Below are 21,533 nucleotides of genomic sequence, written 5' to 3'. Positions count from 1 at the left end.
GTGTCTGAGCTGTGTTTGTGTTGTTGTGTCTGTGCAGGCTGATCCTGAAGATGGAGTCGCCTACGCCTCCGTCAGCTACACCAAGAACAGCAGGAGTCCAGCCAAGGTGAGCCGTCTGACTGGTTGAACTGGTGCTAGTGGTGAATGAAGTCACAGTCCTGTTAGCAGCTCTGTGAGGCCACACAGTGGTAGCTTCAGCTGAATGCTAACTAGCCACATAGCATGCTAAGATTTGCTAATCAGTACTAAATACAGAATGCAGCTGAGACATTTTGACCAGAAGATTTAGAGAGAGGATCCTGAGAACAGACCTGAAGCAGTGGTTCTGTCAAAACCCGTGGACTCTCTGTGGGTCGGAGATTAGTAACTTCCCAAAGTGACAAAGGGTTAAGTAATCCAGGGTTGAGAAGATGAGCATGAGATTGGGTGCCATGTCATAATTCCGAAAATTATTCTGAGATCTCAATGTTTCTAACCCTGACCATCAGTATCTGATACAAGTTAAAACCTGTGCCCGTGCACGTTGTACATCAGACAATGTTATTGTGCCTAACCAAACCCACATCCTAACCATAACCCACATCCCATAACCTGTCATGCGGCCGGTCAGCACCACGGAGAGTTCCCCAAACAACCCAGACTCCAGCTCCTCACTTACGCACAACTTGCACCAGAGTTTATAACAGGAGGTCACGGTGTTTAATTCTCTCTCTATAATCATGTATTGCAACAAATTCGTAACAATGGGACGTTGGAACAATGGATTTAATATGGTCGGAAGAATGGGATGTCGAAACATTGAGATCTCGGAATAATGGGTAATTTTCAGACTATTGGGATGTCGGAATTATGACATGGCACCCAATCTCATGCTCATGTTACCTCAACCCTGAATGACTCGACCTGTTATGAGAATGGCAAAAACAAAAGACAGATATTGTATTTTTTTTTGTCCTGCTGTATCGTTCATAATGTAAATTTTATGTTTTGTTTTGCTCCTAAGGTTCAAGTCGGAGACGACGATGATACAGTGACCTACAGCACCGTGAAAACTTCCTCCGCTGGTCCCAGTGATATCTACGCCACCGTCAACGAACCAAATGAATCTAATGCCGGAGAATAGTTACCCATTATATCAATATATTGATCTCACATTGATGACAAATACGGAAACCACTGGAAGGCACTAATGTGTGTTGGTCATCACAGGGAGATTGTTCTACTGTTCAGATGTCCAGAGAGTGTTTAATAGTAACTTATATCTTTGTGTATAATGATGATCTTATTTATAGTTATTGATATGAGTTATACTTGAGGATCTGTTGTGTGTGGGTGGTACTTTACCTCCAATGAGGATGTTATGTTCAAGCGTACTTGAGGGGCGGGGCTTGTTTAAGCAGGAAATCCAGGACTTTTAGAGAGTTTCATCTGTTTGTTGATGTAAAAAAAAAAACTCAGGTTTTTTTATACTGTTTTTTATTATTGTACAAGTGTAAGTTGATGTAGCTTCCGATAATAATTTATAGTTTAAAAGTTTAAAGTTATATGTAGCATTGTTTGGCCTTGAAGCCATTTTAGTTTAATGTCAGCGTAGATTTGTGGGTTTCATTTTCATGATGATGTTTGTTGTAAAGAAAAACCTTTTTGTGCAGACAAAGTGAAGAGGAGGAGGAGGTATGATGGTATTTATAGTTATTGATATGAGTTATACTTGAGGTACTGTATGTGGTTTGTACTTTACCTCCAATCAGGACGTTATGTTCAAGCATACTTGAGGGGTAGGGCTTGTTTAAGCAGGAAATCCAAGAATCTTTGAGAGTTTTATTTGTTTTTGATGTATAAAAAAAAACTCAGGTATATTTATACTTTTTTGTTTATTGCACAAGTAAGTAAGTTGATGTAGTTCCAGATAATAATGTGGATCTTATGTGTAGCTATGTTTGGCCCTTTTCCTCCCCCCTCTTACCGCCTATCATTTCACTGCAATGATGTTGTATTATTGTATTGTATTATTGTACAAATAAATTCTCTTGATAAAGCCATTTAAGTTAAATGTCAGTGTAGATTTGTGGGTTTCATTTTCATGATGATGTTTTGTGCAGACAAAGTGAAGAGGAGGAGCAACCTCCCTCATCTTTATCATCTTATCAAGATGGTGTGAGATCAGTGACAGATGTTTACCTGAACAAACAGGGGAGTTATGAAGGATCTAGTGCTTGTTATAGAGTTTTAAGGTTATTTTTCTGATTTATTGTTTATGTGCTTTGTGTATACATAAATAAATAAAACTGATTAGATTGTCGTTTGACCTCTAATTGATTCCTTACTGAATGAATGGTAGTTGTGGGAAACTGAACAAATTAACGTCACCTGCAGCATTTTAAAAACAGCAACATGAAGAACTTCCTTTCCCTTGTGGTCAAGGTAAATCACCATGGTAACAGATGATGAACTAACAACCTGCACAGGTTAACCTCAGAGCGTCAGCTGCCAACGATCCCGGAAACACAGAGTTAACACTGAGTTCAGCTGCACAACAAAAAAGGGGAAGTTTTTACACCTCATGAAAAAAATACAGTGTTGAAACTCTACTTAGAAAAAAGACGACATAAAAAGAGGAATAAGGTCACAGTGAGGAAACCGACGGAGGGTTCATGAGAAGGAAACGCTGCATTCAGGAGTCATACAGAGACGAGAGAAGGCAGAAAAGACGGGACGACAGTAGAGGAACAATGGCTGGACTAAAGTGGATTAAAACGTCTTTAAACGTGATGCTGGTGCTTCAGTTTACAGGTGAGTACGTACAGGAGGGGACTTCATAAACCTTTACTGACACGAATGAGGCTAGTATTAGCATTAACATGTAGCTTTGTGCTGTTTTGTTTTAACGTGGTGAGTTCAGTGGCATCTGGGAGAGCAGGTCTGAGTCACTGTGACAAAATGCATGAGGAAACTATTTGTCTCCACTTTTACCTGAGTGTTAATCGTTTCATACTATCATCATCATTATTATTATGGATATAAATCGAACAGTTTGATCATTTATCAGCTGTTTGTTTGGTTACAGCAGTGACAGCATCACCTGCTCATCACAACCCATCAAAATAAAACACACACAACAGTGGATTTAGTTAAGTTATATTACACCTATGATTTCCGATGATTAACACTTTGGCTGTTGGTTACTCACCACACACTCCATGTGCTGCAGAGGGCGTAGGAGGAAGTGCCCAAACACTCGCTGTTTTCATACTCTGGTGACATGGTCGGTGGTGTCACTGGAGCAAACTAAGTGTGTGGGGGGAGGGGAGTATAGTGTTGTATTGAGTTGGGTGACCTGACATATCACTACCCTGTGGGGACCAGTTTTACATTTGGGGACCAGAGGTGAGACCAAAGAGTAACTGTGATAATGAGAATAGTTGTGTTTATTTAAACCAGATTAAATGTGTATTGGGTGATGGGAAAAATGGCGCTATAAAATAACAGTGTTACTCACTGTGCTACTTTTTTCAGTAATGAATAATTGAAAAAAAGTTACTGTTTCCCCCGTTATACCACCGTTACAGTTACTGACAAAAAAATGCGGCGTTATTTGACTCAATAAGTTCAGTCACGAAGGAATACACCAGTTAAAGTGAATGTTATATACACTCTTTTTTCAGTCCATCAGCAGGAGGTTAGAGGGGTGAGTCCAAGTAATTTGACATATTTGAGCATTTTATAAAAAAGTAACTAATAACAACTAATAACAATAGCTACTTTTCTAGGTAATAAGTTACTAATAAAATGCAGTAATTCAGTTACTAGCTCAGTCACTCTTTTTGAGAAAGTAACTTGTAACTATAAGTAATTACATTTTAAAAGTAACGTGCCCAACACAGATTATTTTGTACGTATTTTTACTGATTGTAAACTTAAGTTTCATGAAGCATTGAACCATTTCAAAGTTAATTTGTGATGCTTCATGTTACACTACTACGACATCAAATACAATCTTTAAGTTTGAAGATGAAATACTCAGTGTTGTATTAAAGAACATCATTGTTTCCACCTAAGTAAACATGCACAATAGATTATATCTTTATTTACTTATGAAGAATCAACTCTCTCTCTCTCCACTGAGGAGGTTTCTTTTCTTTGAAACGATCTGTCCTACCTTGAGGAGGCTTCACAAAAACATCTTCACTGCTGCTGTTGTTGTATCTGAGAGGATCCTGATGTAACTCAACCTGTCAGTCGTCTTCTCCAGTTCCTTCCTCATGTTTCTCTCTCGTCTTCTCCTCAGCTGTCACAGGACAGGAGCTTGTTGTCGTCAGAGATGGAGATGAAGCCACTCTGCCCTGTGGAAACATCAGAGATCATCAGGGTAAATGTGCCAGTACAAACTGGACCCACTTAGAGTCAATATACTCACCTGTAGACCTGGTTGGACTGGGTCAGACTCAGTCAGACAGACTGAGACTCACAGAGAACTGTTCTCTGGTTCTGAAGAACGTCTCAAGTGAGGACGCTGGTCGGTACAACTGTATACAGGTCAACACACCAGGACAACAACAAGGTTCACTCTCTCAGGTTTATCTGGCTGTTGTCACCAGTGAGTATTTCCATCAAACTATGAGTTAGAAGAAAACACTGAATCATCTCACTCATTCTGATTATTACAGTGATGAAGCTCATTTCTCTCTCATTGTCTCCATCAGTGACTGAACAGGAGGTCGGCGAGGACGTGACATTAAACTGCTCTGTGTCTGCACTGAATGACTGTAAAGACAAAATGAGGTGGCTGTATAAAGGTAACCCTATTGCTAAAGAAAACGCAGACTTGAAGACATCACAGTCTGGCTGCTCAGCCATTGTCAGCTTTTCAAAAACTCATTACTTATCAAACTCCTTCAATGAGTTACTGAAATGTGAAGTGATGAGCAACTCCTCTAAGAACAAACACCAGTTCACCTTCAGCCCTCGGCCGACAGGTGAGAAACAGAGAGAACATGAAGATCTGTTCCTGATCTGACAAACTGCAGTCGCTCATTTTAAGGATTTTCTTTCTTTATGACAGGAAAGAAATCTTCAACATCTGGAGACAAGGAGACGACATCAGACAAGCCAACAGGTACATCTGTAGTATCTCTAAACAACTTCTCTGTCACAGATACAGGAGAAATACAGTGAAAACAAGGTAGTTTATTGAGAGGAAGATGGGACAAATGCAAAATGTCTCCCAAGCCTTGGGACCCAAGGGACACTTTTTCCACTATTTACTCTACTGGAGTACTGTAAAGTGCTTTGAGTAGTCACCAAGACAGAGAAATGCTACCATGTAAATATAACAGATTATAGCCATGGCTAATTTCCATCTGGTGTCCCCGGGCAGGTTGTAAAAAAAATTTAAAAAGAGAAAAAAAAGACACATGAAAAGTACATAGAAGAACCATAGAAAACCAATACAGGGAAATATGCTAAGAGGGACAAAATACTGACTCAACGAAGAACATAGGCCTACATACACACGCAAGTACAATAACACAAAACAAAAATAAAGGAAACAAAAGTACCTCTGTTTACATATCAAAATCAGCAGTGACCATGACAGGAAAAGAGGAGAATAAAGTTTAAAGCCTCACACAGTACTAACTCCATTGATCCTGGGAGGGAAACTGAGTTTGTCCTAGGAACCAGGTCCACAGGTACAAAACACAACCTGACAAGCTGAACACGTTGGAGAGCTCAGGACGTCCTGAAATTCCTACAGTGTGTAGAGAATTAAAAACAAGAGGAGAAAAGAACATCCATCAGCAGTTCAGACGGCATCAGGCCTGGAAAAATGAAGTGTATTATAAAATATAATATGATCACTGAGATGAGTGAGCCAGAAAAAGCAGCTGTATGTTTGTAGACAGATGTTTGTGAGCGTAAGAACTTCTTCACAGTGTCTGCAGGTGGGCGCTGGTGGTCTGTAACGCCTTGAACGCAATATGTAATAAACTTTGCCGCATTTTGTAATAAGTTGTTACATTTTGCAACAGTTATTACAAATTGCGGGTGCTGCACTTTTTATGAAGAAAATGTAATAATTTGGTGCATTATTATGCAATAAATATGAATTAATTCCTAAAACCAGTAGGATGGTCAAATCCAAATCAAATATAACTTTATTCATTATAATCAATCAATCAATCAATCAATCAATCAATTTGTTTATTTCGGGCATGTCAATTTAAATCATCATCATCACACTTCATCTTGGTTCAAATAATACATACACATGGCCGAAAGGGAAAGCGGGAGAAGCAAAAGCTTATCTAGTCCCGCCCCCATTACACACAGAATAAAAAATATATTTATCATAATCTTTTCTTTCAGATTTTTTCCCCTTATTTTTTATTTTATTTTATTTTTTTTGCATTTTGATGTAACATTCTTTTACTTATGACATTTTGACATAGCATGTTACAGCAGTAAGTAATATACAGATCATATCATAATCTTTTCTTTTGTTTTTGCTTTTTTGTATTTTTGTATAACATACCTTTACTTATGACATTTTGACATAACATGTTGGCAGCAGGTAGTAAACAGAGCTGAAGTTTAGCTCTAGACAGTAGTGTGTTTGCACATGTGTCCATATTTGTCCGTCATGAGTGAACAACAGTCTCATCTTGTAGCTTGGAATGTCACAAAGTCACAGAATGGTCCAATCGACAGAGTGCAAAGTCCAGTGAGCTTATTATTTGTTGTGATGGTGTGAGAGGCCTTTTTTTTTTGCCTTTTTCTTTTATTCATCCATCTCCTCTGCAGCCTTCGCCGCGTTTAACTTTGCCATATCCTCCCGAGTTTTGGCCATGTCAATAATGTCATGTCATAATAGTACATGTGCAACTACTTCCTCGTTTTTACAACGATGTAAACATTGCAGGGTTGATGAGTGAGTGCTGGTGAAATCAGCTCATGTCAGTGTTTCTAATGTTTGATCCTGAGCTGTAAAACATCTGGATTGTTGATGTTGTGACATTCACTACAGCTCAGAGCTGGAGTCTCTATGACGTCACTTCAGCGACTGAGAGACAAAAAAAAGAAAGAACTTGAGTCAGTACAAGGAAGTGCCATAAAAAAGGGAAGTAAACGCCTCTTAAAGAAGCCTTAGTTCATCTGTCAGTCGAAGGAGACGGGAACACGATGGCTCAACTCAGATGGACTAGATGGATAAAAATGTCTTTTTTTGTGATGCTGGGTCTTCAGGTGACAGGTGAGGACTCACTCAACACGACACAGAACAGATACATCAGAACCTACGGCAGCTTCAGTCTTACAACAGCTGAGGGTGTGGTTTGCCTTTTACACTTTAATGTAGCTTTAAAAGACTGTGGTTCTGCTCTGAGTCGGTGACGATCCAGTTCAGCTGCAGCTGGTTCTGTCCCAGCACAGAGACACATTCTGTATATTTGATTTTCCTACTGTGCCCTCCCACAAGCTGTGTCTCCATGACAACCTATATAGCATGCTTGTATTTGATTGAATGAGAGTGCGGAGACTATCTGGAGGCTCTTAGTTGTGTCCCTGCATCCCTTGGAGTGGATGTGTTGGAGGACGTGATGGAGTTGGATATTTCAGACTGTCCTGTAATTAACTAGTCCTCAGGTCGTCTGAGCAGCAGGTTGCTACAACCCGTAGTCTGGTTTTGTTGCTCGGCGGTATTCCATTCCTGTGTTATGACTGTCAGGAGACAGAGCTGCAGGTCAAATCAGAGGGACGATGAAAAACAATTTATACAGCTGTTTAAGGTTGAGTTGGATTTTCTCTGATCAATTTTTACTCCACCACGTCAGCACCAGTCCAAACAGCGGCCATTTTGTTTTCATTCCTCCATCTTGTTTTTCGTTCACATTGTGTACAAACATTTACTCTGACTCAAGGATGAACTGATTAGACTTTGGTGGCTGCAGGTCAAAGGTCAAGGTCTTCACAACAACAGTTTTGACCTTGTGAAGGTGAAATCACTAACATCATTCACTTTTTTCTCTCGTCTTCTCCTCAGCTGTCACTGGACAGGTTTCCTATCTGACCTTCAGGCTTGGAAGTGAAGCCACTCTGCCCTGTAGAAACATCAGAGATCGTCAGAGTAAATGTAGTGGTACCACCTGGTCCTTCAAGTCTGATTCCACACCAGTGGAGCTGTATTCACGGGGGCAAATTGGTCAGAGAGCTCAGGATCGATCACACAGACTGAATTTCACAGAGAACTGTGCTCTGGTTCTGAAGAATGTCTCACGTGAGGATGTTGGTCTGTACGGCTGCAGTCAGGTCGACACATCAGGACAACGACAAGTATCAGATGCTCTGGTTTATCTCTCTTTATTTAACAGTGAGTGAAACAGTTTGTTATAAAACACTGAATCATCTCAGTCATTCTGATTATTACAGTGATGAAGCTCATTTCTCCGTCTCCACAGTGACTGAACAGAAGAACGTTGACGTGGTCCAACTCTACTGCTCTCTGTTTACATATGGAAGGTGTTTGTACTCATTGAAGTGGCTGTATCAGGGACCTTGGGCTGGTTACACCATCACGGACAATAGCTCTTATTACTGTTCAGCCAGTGTGACATTTACCTTGTCTGATCTTCATCACAAGTCAAAGTATAAAGAGTTCTTCAAGTGTGGAGTGACATATTTAAACAGTGGTAACATGATAGACGTGTTCACCTTCCCTGAGGCCTCAGGTGAGTCAGACACAGGTTTGTTCATTAGATGGAAGTGAAGTTTGAAGACGACGTCATCTTTACACAGCTTTAACACGTCTTCTCATCTTCTGTTGTTTCTGTTTTATCTTCATTCACATTCAGTGGATTCAAAGGGAGACGGAGCAACAGCGAAACCAGATGAAGACAGAAAAACAGCTAAACCAGGTGGAGACTTCACATCTTACCTATCGTCTTCTCACCATCTCTGACCTCAAGCTTTAGCTTCATTATTGATCCTTTGACATGATGTGATTCCATAGTGTTTTTACACCAACAGAAAACAAACCATTTGTTTCTACATCTCTCTTCAGGTAGTTGGTGGAAGTACGTCGTTGTGGTTGTGAGTTTAGCCTTGCTCTTAATAATCGCTGTAGCCCTGATCAGGAGGAAGAAAAGTAAAGGTGAGAGAAACATCACAAACAAGACATTTTAATTAAACCTTCAGTTTTAGTGAAGCTGAAGTCAATTATCTTTTCTTTTTTTCAGGGAACAAAACACAGACACACGACAGCACAGTGAGTTTTCACATTCAGTGATTAGCTTCGATTCTATTAGATCAACCTGTGCAACAACTGTTCTGTAAAACACTTTGTTTGAATGAACCTGTAAAGAACAGTTTGCACTGTGCTCTATAACGTGTGCCCTGTGGTGTAACTGGAAAATTGACTGTGTTTCCAGAGGCTGAGTTTAAACCCTGCAGAGACTGAACCGGCTCCTCAGACCAGTCAGGACACGGTGAGATCCCACTACACCCAGTACAAACTCACCCAGTCTGACTGTACATTAGTCCTGTGTGGTTCAGCAGCACGTGACACGGTTTGAGTCCAACTTCACACTGTGACAGAAAAGGGGAAGTAAAGTTACACAACCCGCCGCCTCAACAGACTCACATGTGTCTGAGCTGTGTTTGTGTTGTTGTGTCTGTGCAGGCTGATCCTGAAGATGGAGTCGCCTACGCCTCCGTCAGCTACACCAAGAACAGCAAGAGTCCAGCCAAGGTGAGCCGTCTGACTGGTTGAACTGGTGCTGGTGGTGAATGAAGTCACAGTCCTGTTAGCAGCTCTGTGAGGCCACACAGTGGTAGCTTCAGCTGAATGCTAACTAGCCACATAGCATGCTAAGACTTGCTAATCAGTACTAAATACAGAATGCAGCTGAAACATTTTGACCAGAAGATTTAGAGAGAGGATCCTGAGAACAGACCTGAAGCAGTGGTTCTGTCAAAACCCATGGACTCTCTGTGGGTCGGAGATTAGTAACTTCCCAAAGTGACAAAGGGTTAAGTAATCCAGGGTTGAGAAGATGAGCATGAGATTGGGTGCCATGTCATAATTCCAAAAATTATTCTGAGATCTCAATGTTTCTAACCCTGACCATCAGTATCTGATACAAGTTCAAACCTGTGCCCGTGCACGTTGTACATCAGACAATGTTATTGTGCCTAACCAAACCCTAATCCTAATCCTAACCATAACCCACATCCCATATCCCATAACCCATCATTGTGCCGGTCAGCACCATGGAGAGCTCCCCAAACAACCCAGACTCCAGCTCGTCACTTACACACAACTTGCACCAGAGTTTATAACAGGAGGTCACAGTGTTTAATTCTCTCTCTATAATCATGTATTGCAACAAATTCGTAACAATGGGACGTCGGAACAATGGGTTTAATATGGTCGTAAAAATGGGGTGTCGAAACATTGAGATCTCGGAATAATGGGTAATTTTTGGACTATTGGGATGTCGGAATTATGACATGGCACCCAATCTCATGCTCATGTTACCTCAACCCTGAAATACTTGACCTGTTATGAGAATCGCAAAAACAAAAGACAGATATTGTATTTTTTCATCATGTAAATTTTATGTTTTGTTTTGCTCTTAAGGTTCAGGCCGGAGACGACGATGATACAGTGACCTACAGCACCGTGAAAACTTCCTCCGCTGGTCCCAGTGACGTCTACGCCACCGTCAACAAACCAAATAAATCTAACGCCGAAGAATAGTTGCCCATCATATCAATATATTGATCTCACATTGATGACAAATACGGAAACCACTGGAAGGCACTGATGTGTGTTGGTCATCACAGGGAGATTGTTTCTACTGTTCAGATGTCCAGAGAGTGTTTAATAGTAACTTACTGTATATCTTTGTGTATAATGATGATATTTATAGTTAATGATATGAGTTATACTTGAGGATCTGTTGTGTGTGGATGGTACTTTACCTCCAATGAGGATGTTATGTTCAAGCGTACTTGAGGGGCGGGGCTTGTTTAAGCAGGAAATCCAGGACTTTTAGAGACTTTTATCTGTTTGTTGATGTAAAAAAAAAAAATTCTGGTATATTTATACGGTTTTTGTTTATTGTAAGAAAGTAAGTAAGTTGATGTAGCTTCTGATAATAATGTGGATCTTATGTGTAGCATTGTTTGGCCTTGAAGCCATTTAAGTTAAATGTCAGTGTAGATTTATGGGTTTCATTTTCATGATGATGTTTGTTGTTGTAAAGAAAAACCTTTTTGTGCAGACAAAGTGAAGAGGAGGAGGAACCTCCCTCATCTTCATCATTTTCTCAAGATTGTGTGAGATCAGTGACAGACGTTTACCTGAACAAACAGGGCAGTTATGAAGGATCTAGTGCTTGTTATAGAGATTTAAGGTTATTTTTCTGATTGTGCTTTCTTTGTGTATAAATAAATAAATAAAACTGATTAGATTGTTATTTGACCTCTAATTGATTTCTTACTGAATGAATGGTAGTTGTGGGAAACCGAACATATTAACGTCACCTGCAGGATTTTAAAAAACAGCAACATGAAGAACTTCCTTTCCTTTGTGGTCAAGGTAAATCACCATGGTAACAGATGATGAACTAACAACAGGTTAACAGCACAGGTTAACCTCAGAGCGTCAACTGCCAACATCCCGGAAACACAGAGTTAACGCTGAGTTCAGTTGCGCAACAAAAAAGGGGAAGCTTTCACAGCTCATGAAAAAAAAATACAGAGTGTTGAAACTCTACTTAGAAAAAAGACGACATAAAAAGAGGAACAAGGTCACAATGAGGAAACCGACGGAGGGTTCATGAGAAGGAAACGCTGCATTCAGGAGTCATACAGAGACGAGAGAAGGCAGAAAAGACGGGACGGACAGCAGAGGAACGATGGCTGGACTAAAGTGGATGAAAACGTCTTTAAACGTGATGCTGATGCTTCAGTTTACAGGTGAGTACACGTACAGGAGGGGACTTCATAAAGGTTTACTGACACGAATGAGGCTAGTATTAGCACTAGCATGTAGCTTTGTGCTGTTTCGTTTTAACGTGGTGAGTTCAGTGGCGTCTGGGAGAGCAGGTCTGAGTCAATGTGACAAAATGAGTGAGGAAACTATTACTTTTATCTCTCATTAATCGGTTCATATTATCATCATCATTATTATTATGGATATAAATCGAACAGTTTGATCATTTATCAGCTGTTTGTTTGGTTACAGCAGTGACATCATCACCTGCTCATCACAACCCGTCAAAATGAAACACACACAACAGTGGATTTAGTGAAGTTACGTTTACACATACGATTTTTCGATGATTAACACTTTGGCTGTTGGTTACTCACTACACACACACACACCATGTGCTGCAGAGGGCGTAGGAGGAAGTGCCCAAACACTCGCTGTTTTCATACTCTGATGACATGGTCGGTGATGTCATGTCACTGGAGCAAACTAAGTGTGTGGGGGGAGGGGAGTATAGTGCTGTGTTGAGTGTATGTGACCTGACATATCACTCACCCTGTGGGGACCAGTTTTACATTTGGGAACCAGAAGTGAGACAAAGGAGAAACTGTGATAATGAGAGTAGTTGTGTTCATTTAAACCAGATTAAATGTTTATTAGGTAATTGTTTTCAGTAATAAGAATAACGACATTATAAAATAACAGCATTACTCACTGCACTACTTTTTTCACTAACGAGTAACTGAAAAAAGTTACTGTTTACCCCGTTACTGACAATAAAACGCCCCGTTCCAAGAAGTCCGGTCTCAAAGTAATATACCAGTTAAAGTGTATATTATATACACATTTTTTCACTCCATTCAGCCAACCCTACCGTGTACATGTTTAAATGGAAAGCATTGCACCATTTACACGTGTACATATTTTAGTACACATTCACATCCCTAGTTACTTTTCCTATATATAAGTTACTAATAAAATGCAGTAATTCAGTTACTAGCTCATCTACTTTTTTGGATAAAGTAACTAGTAACTATAACTAATTACCCTTTAAAAGTAATGTGCCCAACACAGATTACTTTGTATATGTACTTTTAGTGATGCGGCGTTATTTGACTCAATCAGTCACGAAGTAATACACCAGTTAAAGTGAATGTTATACACTTTTTCAGTCCATCAGCAGGAGGTTAGAGGGGTGAGTCCAAATAATTTGACATATTTGAGCTTTCTATAAAAAAGTAACACAATAGTTACTTTTCCTGGTAATAAGTTACTAATAAAATGCAGCAATTCAGTTACCAGCTGAGTCACTCTTTTGGAGAGAGTAACTAGTAACTATAAGTAATTACCTTTTAAAAGTAACATGCCCAACACTGATTATTTTGTATATGTATTTTTACTGATTGTAAACTGAAGTGTCATGAAGCATCGAACCATTTCAAAGTTAGTTTGTGATGCTTCATGTTACACTACTACGACATCTGCTGGTCACAGTGTGAAATACAACCTTTAAGTTTGAAGATGAAATACTCAGTGTGTATTAAAGAACATCATTGTTTCCACCTAAGTAAACATGCACAATACGTAGATTATATCTTTATTTATTTATGAAGAATCAACTCGATCTCTCCTACCTTGAGGAGGCTCCACAAAAACATCTTCACTGCTGCTGTTGTTGTATCTGAGAGGATCCTGATGTAACTCAACCTGTCAGTCGTCTTCTTCAGTTCCTTCCTCATGTTTCTCTCTCGTCTTCTCCTCAGCTGTCACTGGACAGGAGCTGGTTGTCGTCAGAGATGGAGATGAAGCCACTCTGCCCTGTGGAAACATCAGAGATCATCAGGTTAAATGTGCCGGTACAAACTGGGCCCTCTTAGAGTCAATAGAGTCATCTGTAGACCTGGTTGTACGGGGTCAGACTAAGTCAGACAGACTGAGACTCACAGAGAACTGTTCTCTGGTTCTGAAGAACGTCTCACGTGAGAACGCTAGTCTCTACAGCTGCAGCCAGGTCGACACATCAGGACGACGACAACGTCCACTCTCTCAAGTTGATCTGGCTGTTGTCACCAGTGAGTATTTCCATCAAACTATGAGTTAACAAAACACTGGATCTTCTCAGTCATTCTGATTATTACAGTAATGAAGCTCATTTCTCTCTCATTGTCTCCATCAGTGACTAAACAGGAGGTCGGAGAGAACGTGATATTAAAGTGCTCTGTGTCTGCACGGAATAACTGTAAAGACAAAGTGATGTGGCTGTTTGGAAGTAACCCTATTGCTAAAGATCACAGAGACATGAAGACATCACAGTCTGGCTGCTCAGCCACTGTCAGCTTTTTAAACACTCATTTCATATCAAACAACTCCAATGACTTCCTGAAATGTGAAGTGATGGGCAACTCCTCTAAGAACAAACAGCAGTTCTCCTTCAGCCCTCGGTCGTCAGGTGAGAAACATAGAGAACATGAAGATCTGTTCCTGATCTGACAAACTGCAGTCGCTCATTTTAGGGATTTTCTTTCTCTTTAACAGGAAAGAAAACTTCAACATCTGGAGACAAGGAGACAACATCAGACAAGCCAACAGGTACATCTGTAGTATCTAAATATAAACAACCTCTCTGTCACGGTTAGGGGAGAAATACAAGACCCAGGTACAGACTCCAAAAACACAGGTGAGTGAAAACAAGGTAGTTTATTGAGGGGAAGACGGGACAAATGCAAAATGTCTCAAAAGGGACACATTTCCCACTATTTACGCTACTATGTAAATATGTCAGATTATAGCCATGGCTAATTTCCATCTAGTGTCCCAGGCAGGTTGTTGTAAAAATTAAAAAAGAGAAAAAAAAAGACACATGAAAAGTACATAGAAGAACCATAGAAAACCAATACAAGGAAATATGCTAAGAGGGACAAAATACTGACTTAATGAAGAACATACATACAAGCTCAAGTACAATAACACAAAACAAAAATAAAGGAAACAAAAGTACCTCTGTTATATCAAAATCAGCAGTGACCGTGACAGGAAAAGAGGAGAAACAAGAAAGGAAAAAAAGATTAAAGCCTCACACAGTTGAAGTGCTGTGGATGTCCTGAAATTCCTACAGAGAATAGAGAATTAAAAACAATTAAAAAAATATAAAATACAATTTAATATGATCAAATACGATCACTCAGTCGGTCAGTCCAGATGTGTGAGCCAGGAAAGGCAGCTGTATGTTTGTAGACAGATGTTTGTGAGCAGAACAAGGTCTTCACTGTGTCTGCAGGTGGGAACTGGGGGTCCATCATCGCTGCTCTGGTTTTAGCTGCACTCGTCATGATGACAGTGTGGGTGGTCTTCATCATCAGGAGGAAGAAGAGGAGGAACAGGAACAAAGGTGTGAATGTGCTGCACAGATGAAATGATCATCAATATGTTAAGATTTTTTTTCTTTTAAAGAAATAACTTTTCACTGAAACTTTTCTTTGTCTTTTCAGGCAGAAACAAGGTGAGTTTCAAACATGATGATCAACAGTTACAAGTTTACAACAGTCAAAGAAAACTCTTCAGGTGCCACTTTGTTTACTTTTTGTGTGGAGCGATTCTGCTCCGAGCTCCGAGTGTGAAGTCAAACAGAGCTGAATCAGTTTCTTCCTGGCAGCCTTCACAGATCTTTTCCACAGCTCTGACCTGGAAACATCCATATTCATGACTTGTCAGGAGCTCAGTGAACTGTTTCTGCAGGGACTGAGCTGCAGATAACAACACAAGCTTAACACACTGCAACACCTTCAGTATAACACTGACAATACAAATAGAAGCACAACTTCACTTCAGACCTACGAGACATCCTGTAAGAGCCACGACTGTAATAGGGATCGATCAATTATCGGCATGGCAGATAATATTGGCCGATATCTGGCATTTTTTCGATAATTGGCCCTTTGTTGGCCTTCTGATTGGTCTGCGCAGTCTGGCATGTCACGTGTTGCGCAGCGTTCTAAGGTTGGACAACCCTGGGATGAAACCCTATGAAATGAGATAGGTAGACAGCAATTTTTTCGGCAAAAACTACTTTTTAATTTTTCAATATGGTTAAAATGTGTGCCTGGGGTACCTGCAATAGCGACTCACGATATCCGGAACGTATTCCCGGAGTCATTTTTATCCCATTCCCCAAACCCAAGACATCAATAAACATACTTAGCCTATTACATATTACTTTAACCTTCAAAGTTATCTAGCAAACGTAACATTACCGTTTTACGAGGAGAAATGGAAGATCGGCTGAGATTAAGCATTAGCTTGTAGCTAGCGTTAGCTTGTAGCTAACGTTAGCTAGCATCGTTAGCTACTAGCTAGTGAGTGTCCAAAACAATGATTTTTCCCACTTTTCGTAAAGGTCATGTAATGCCCGTTCAATCGCTCTTTAGCCACGTCTGTCTTCTATTTTTCTGATGTATAAGTTAATTCAAATTTTCCTTACAAGCAATTTAAATCTGCCTCATTTTCAATGGTTTCCAATGGGAGTTAACCCTTCCGTGGCAATTGTTTGTCCAACCTAGCAACAGTAACCGTGGAAGGCGGGACTTGACAATGGGTCAATTGGTATCGGATGTTTTTTAAACATCCATTTGTTTTTAAAACGCACTCCTTTGGCTTTTGGTATCGGTCAATTCCTAGACTGTAACAGTGACGTTGTGGACTGAGTTACTGTGATGTGTTTTCTCTGTCTAGAATGAAGATAACGTGTCCTACGAGTCCATCACCGTCCCCCCCAGCAGCAGTAACACGGTGAGCAGTCGGTCAGACATTAAACATGGAGACACAGCGACATCTTTCCTTGTGTAACTCTGGAGAACTGTTCCACATCGTGTCCTGTGTTATTTGTGTGTCATGTTGTCCCTATCCCCCACCCCCACCCCTGTGTAGGTCCATGGTGGTGATAATGTAGTGATCTACAGCCTGGCCAACGCTCCCTCAGATGACCCCCCCACGTGTCCCTCAGATGACCCCCCCCACGTCTACGCCAGCATCAACTAACCAAACAAATGATGACGCACCACAACAACAGTGCATTTACAGTTCTATAGAGGTAGATAAGGCTTTCTGGTGGGAAAACAACCATGTACGAGTATCTCACATTTATTTTATTTTTTTTATAAATGTTAAGTTAAAGTTAAAGTATATTTTATTGTCCCATGAAGGGAGTAAGTAAGTAGACGAACCATGGCGAGGGAATCATAAAGTGCTGTTGCTTTTATTTCATAAAGTGCTATTGCTTTTGTTTTTGTTAAATAACTTAATGGAGATGGGAATAAATGAGTCAGCAAATGAGAATCTCTGTATAAATCAATCCTGCAGACTATTTCTGACCATAACCCCATGATCTAGCTCATTATTTATTCTGCTATATTGCACCACTTCTGATACAGATGCACAACTTCATCCAGCTGTTACTTTTTCTGCATTGTTGTTGTAAAATGTTTTATCCATAAGAGGGCGCTGTAAGCCAAGTTAAGTTACTGCTGCATTGTAAAGGTGATAGGACAGTATTCATGAGGTATTAACATATTAACATGCTGCATAAAGCTATAAGAACTTGCTGTCAGGTACGTTAAAGTAATATATTATATGATAGGCTATATTATTGAGTGCTACTTTTAGGTTTAAGAGTTATTCTTTTCTCAGGGTATGTATTTTATAAGATTTAGATTATCATCCCATATCTGTGTTTATATAATGTAGATGTCAATATTTACAGCATTTGAAGCTTTTAATAAAAACGTTTTCTATCACCTGTTTCCATTTTCATTTGCTGCTACATTATTATCTTGTCATTAAGATTGAATGAATGAATGAATGAATATTTATTTTTGTCATGCCACCACCTTGGCCCATCCCATATGGGATTACAAGACACATTTAATGACAAATACAAGAAAAAAAAAGACTAGACAGTCCTTCCTTTACCTGCCACACAGGTGTGACACATAAATAAACAATTTAAGATTACTTTCAGTACTCAACTATATAATCGCACTTCGTCTCATCATTGCCCAAGCCTTTTCAAGAAATAAAGAAAATGCAAATATATTCAACTGAAAAAGATGTTTTAGCTTCTCAGCATCATCCAACCACACAAATTGGTTATGTTGATCTACCTTACTAAACAATTTTTGTCTTACAGAGTCATAGAAAGGACAGTAGAACACAAAATGAATTTCATTCTCCACCTCTTGGATGTCACATAAAAATTACAAATTCTATCGTCTTCTGCTGTGCCGACATGCCTGTCTCAATATGAATTGAGCACACAATATTATTATTATTATTATTAAGCTGTTCATTTACATATTCTGTTGTGACAGTGAACGCACCTCGTCATGCACCTTAAAAAAAGACTAAATGTGCCCAAAAAAAATAAAATAATAATCAACAGTTGCAGCTGCAGAGACAGAAAAAAAAATCCCATTTGTTGCAGATATATCACTTGTTGACGCCTTCGTCCATCAAAGTCAACCAATCACAGACGGCCGTCGCTTCCAAATATGGTAGCGCCTCCTCTTGGGCCCCGCCCCTCTTTGTTGGCTGGGACCAATGGGAAGCCGAGGAACGTCGAGGATACTAACTAACGGAGCAGAGGACGGTCGGTCGGCGCATCAGGAGGATTCGTTGTTTTTATTTTATCCGTAATGATTGAACCATGTGAGGCGCCGGAGCGGCCTTCGTTACTCCCCAGGATGAAGACGGTCTCCGCCGGGAGGAGGAGGAGGAGGTAGTCGACCCGACACCGAGGAATGCACCGAGGAGGAGGAGGTCATTATCCCGGCCCGGGGAGGAGGTGGGAGGCAACGGCGGCCCCCGCAGTGTAGAGAGACGGAGCACAGAGGAGCTACAGCAGCACAGCTTCCGGGTGGGATTTTCAAAATAAAAACGCTACCTTTTACTAAGCCGTGGATTGGATTCGCTCGGTTAATATCAACATGGTGGCGTTTTTACCTTTTACTGATGCATTTTATCCTCTCTACACACACAAAGAAAGGATGTATTCATGAACTTACCGTGGATTTACGGATTCTTCCTCTCGTTATTATACGCCATAGATAGATGTATACAAATAGATGCCGTTTCTGACGCTGCTGTGCTGTCCATTGGAACGATATGTCAACGCGGCCGCCATCTTGGGTCGGGAGAAGCCGTGTCTACTTACTGCATTAGTCAACAGAGGCAGAGGTCTATCAACGATTAAAATCGCCACAACTCACTGAACATTCAACGATTTTCAAGCCGTTTGGTTAATTATAAATGTCAGACATATATTTGTGATACAACAAAAACATTTTTTTTATGTTATCATTTTTTTTAAAAATGTATTAAACATACACTTATATACTCAAACACACACCCACATGCATGAATACACTGACATTTGTTCAACAAGGGTCTCATCGTGTCTGACTGCTTGTCAGACGTATATAATCTACGGTCAGAAACCCCGTCCCAAGATGGCGGCGCTGTTGACATACGCAAAGAAGCAGAAGGCGGCATCTAGTCAGTGAGCCGTGGATTCTCTCGGTTAAAATCAACAAGGTGGCGTTTTTACTGTTACACTTACAATCCTCTACACACAAAAAAGAAGTGGTGTGTTTATGAACTTACCGTGGATTTACGGATTCATCATCTTCCTCTCGTTGGTTTTACGTGGGATCTCCAACAAACGCAGCGCTTTTATTTTGAAGAGGAGTCTTGTGCCTTTCCCGCCCAGCGGCCGTTAGCCGTCGCTAGCTTGACCAGCAGCAGCAGCAGCAGCAGCAGTAGCGGTAAAGGAGGAGGGAGGTGAAGTTACTAAAGCCTCCTCCTCCGACCGAAACTAGACTCCAGAGCCCGGGCTGGAGGCACCGAGACGCCGTGTGATGAATGAGGAGCTGCCGCGGATCGCTGCGTGCTGCTGTCCGCGTCCAAAGCCTCTTAGACCGGACGCTGTGTGTGTGGAGCCCCGGTCGGTGGAAGACAACGGTGAGTTTTAACCAAGTAACTAACGGTCGGTGTTCCTATGGCAACTAACTGCTCTGTCAGTTTTAGTAACGGCTTTTTTAGTAGCGTTCATTGTGTTGGATAAGTGACATTATTGGTCCATTGAAACCAATCAACAGGACTTCAACCACAGTATGTCCTCTTTTAACTGTTTTTATTGTGATTTCATATCTTCAATAAGTTAATATGATTTGAGCAAAAAAAAAAAGAACAACTAACGTGCTAAATTGTTGGTAAATGTAGGTTCATAGTGTTGGATAAGTGACATTATTAGTCTGTTTAAACCAATCAACAGGACTTCAACCATAGTATGTCCTATTTTAACTGTTTTTATTGTGATTTTATATCTTCAATAATATGATTTGAGCTAAAAAAAAACAAAAAAAAAACTAACGTGCTAAATTGTTGAATGTAACTCACTGTTAGTCATACAGTTGTTGTAATATGTTTTTTAATTTTCTTTACATTTATTACAGGATTTAGGCTATGTGATAGAAATCAGGGTTGGTGGATTGTTAGTTAGTGAGTAGGTCCTAGTTGTTTTTTTATTTTGAACATGTAAAAGAAAAGGATGAAATGAGGAGAAAACTAACAGTAGCCTAGGCTACTACAAGGAAACATTAGAGAGTGAAAAACAAAAAAACAACTTCATTCCTCTGGTCTAATTCTTAGTGTCTTACTGTAATACTTACTGTTGCTCCTATAATCATGTTGTAAAGGCTTCATATTTGTCTGTAACACTACTATTTATCTAGTTCAGCTGCTCCATTGTAGTAAAAACCCATAATCATGATTTTTCAATCATGGTTATTTCACATGATTTATCATTGCACTTATTGAACTTAGACATAAACTTTGTGTTGTGAGCTTTCTTGACCTTTTAGTCATATATATCTGCTAGATATCAATCAACACCTAATATCAACAGATAGAATAATGATAATGAAATATATTTAAAAACAAAAAGGGTCATCTATTTGTAGGGCTGATTACTTATAAACATGATAAATGTGTGAGCTGTCTCTCCTGACAGCTGCTCTATATGACACGTTTCTATATGTTGCTAACATACACAGAGGAGTAACCAGGAAGTGGAGAGGGGGTTTGTTTCTGAAGGGGCAATGAAATTAGCATTGAATCAGAACTAATCTTCTCTTGTTTTTATTATCGTTAGCAGCTAGAATCAGACCAGAGACTATAGGCAAGGCAAGGCAAGGCAGTTTTATTTGTATAGCCCGTTTTTACAAACAGTTTGTCTCAAAGGGCTTCACATGGCATCGTAACAACATCCTGTGAGGAAAAACTCCATAGAAAACCCCTTTAACAGGGAAAACCAGGAGAAAGCTCAGGGTGAGCGACAGAGGAGGGATCCCTCACCCAGGACGGACAGACGGGACAGAGATGTTGTTACAGACGAGAGAACTGTTTATAGTTTATGTCACAGAATGTGCGAAATATGGAAATGTTATAGAATGAGGTTTAATGGGATCATCAGAGGACAGATGTGTGTGTGTGT

General features: G+C 40.1%; 1 protein-coding gene, 2 long non-coding RNA genes and 1 pseudogene across 4 annotated transcripts; 3 read left to right on the top strand and 1 right to left on the bottom strand.

The window, feature by feature from the left end:
- The first annotated feature begins 2,654 nt into the window (after positions 1-2,654).
- Positions 2,655-5,186, top strand: LOC146961082 (uncharacterized; annotated as a pseudogene). The gene is made up of 3 exons (XR_015035267.1): positions 2,655-2,793; positions 4,289-4,597; positions 4,704-5,186. The product of XR_015035267.1 is annotated as an uncharacterized LOC146961082 (transcript).
- A 1,993-nt stretch (positions 5,187-7,179) lies between these two features.
- LOC146961081 (uncharacterized) lies at positions 7,180-10,867 on the top strand. The gene is made up of 8 exons (XM_085771608.1): positions 7,180-7,249; positions 8,039-8,365; positions 8,454-8,757; positions 8,997-9,145; positions 9,231-9,259; positions 9,423-9,479; positions 9,674-9,742; positions 10,634-10,867. The coding sequence occupies exons 1-8, from the start codon at positions 7,180-7,182 to the stop codon at positions 10,751-10,753; spliced, it is 1,125 nt and encodes a 374-aa protein (XP_085627734.1). The 3' UTR covers positions 10,754-10,867.
- Positions 10,868-11,860: 993 nt separating this feature from the next.
- On the top strand, positions 11,861-14,000 carry LOC146961080 (uncharacterized). Its single transcript, XR_015035253.1, has 2 exons — positions 11,861-11,976; positions 13,753-14,000. It is a non-coding gene; the product is annotated as an uncharacterized LOC146961080 (long non-coding RNA).
- On the bottom strand, positions 13,676-19,803 carry LOC146961079 (uncharacterized). The gene is made up of 3 exons (XR_015035244.1): positions 19,685-19,803; positions 19,045-19,064; positions 13,676-13,807 (listed from the first exon to the last, which is right to left on the bottom strand). It is a non-coding gene; the product is annotated as an uncharacterized LOC146961079 (long non-coding RNA).
- Positions 19,804-21,533: the final 1,730 nt, after the last annotated feature.

This window comes from Trachurus japonicus, chromosome 24 (genome assembly GCF_045865225.1).
Source record: "Trachurus japonicus isolate A0001 chromosome 24, Traja_1.0".
In the NCBI taxonomy this organism is placed as follows: Eukaryota; Metazoa; Chordata; class Actinopteri; order Carangiformes; family Carangidae; genus Trachurus; species Trachurus japonicus.
Note: the sequence above shows the minus strand (reverse complement) of the source record. Positions and strands in the feature narration are given on the sequence as shown.

Coding starts and splice junctions, on each gene's coding strand:
- LOC146961081 (XM_085771608.1), top strand. CDS start 7,180: ATGGCTCAACTCAGATGGACTAGATGGATAAAAATGTCTTTTTTTGTG. Junction 8,758..8,996: donor GGTTTGTTCATTAGATGGAA/GTGAAGTTTGAA, acceptor GACATGATGTGA/TTCCATAGTGTTTTTACACC. Junction 9,146..9,230: donor CAGGAGGAAGAAAAGTAAAG/GTGAGAGAAACA, acceptor TCTTTTTTTCAG/GGAACAAAACACAGACACAC.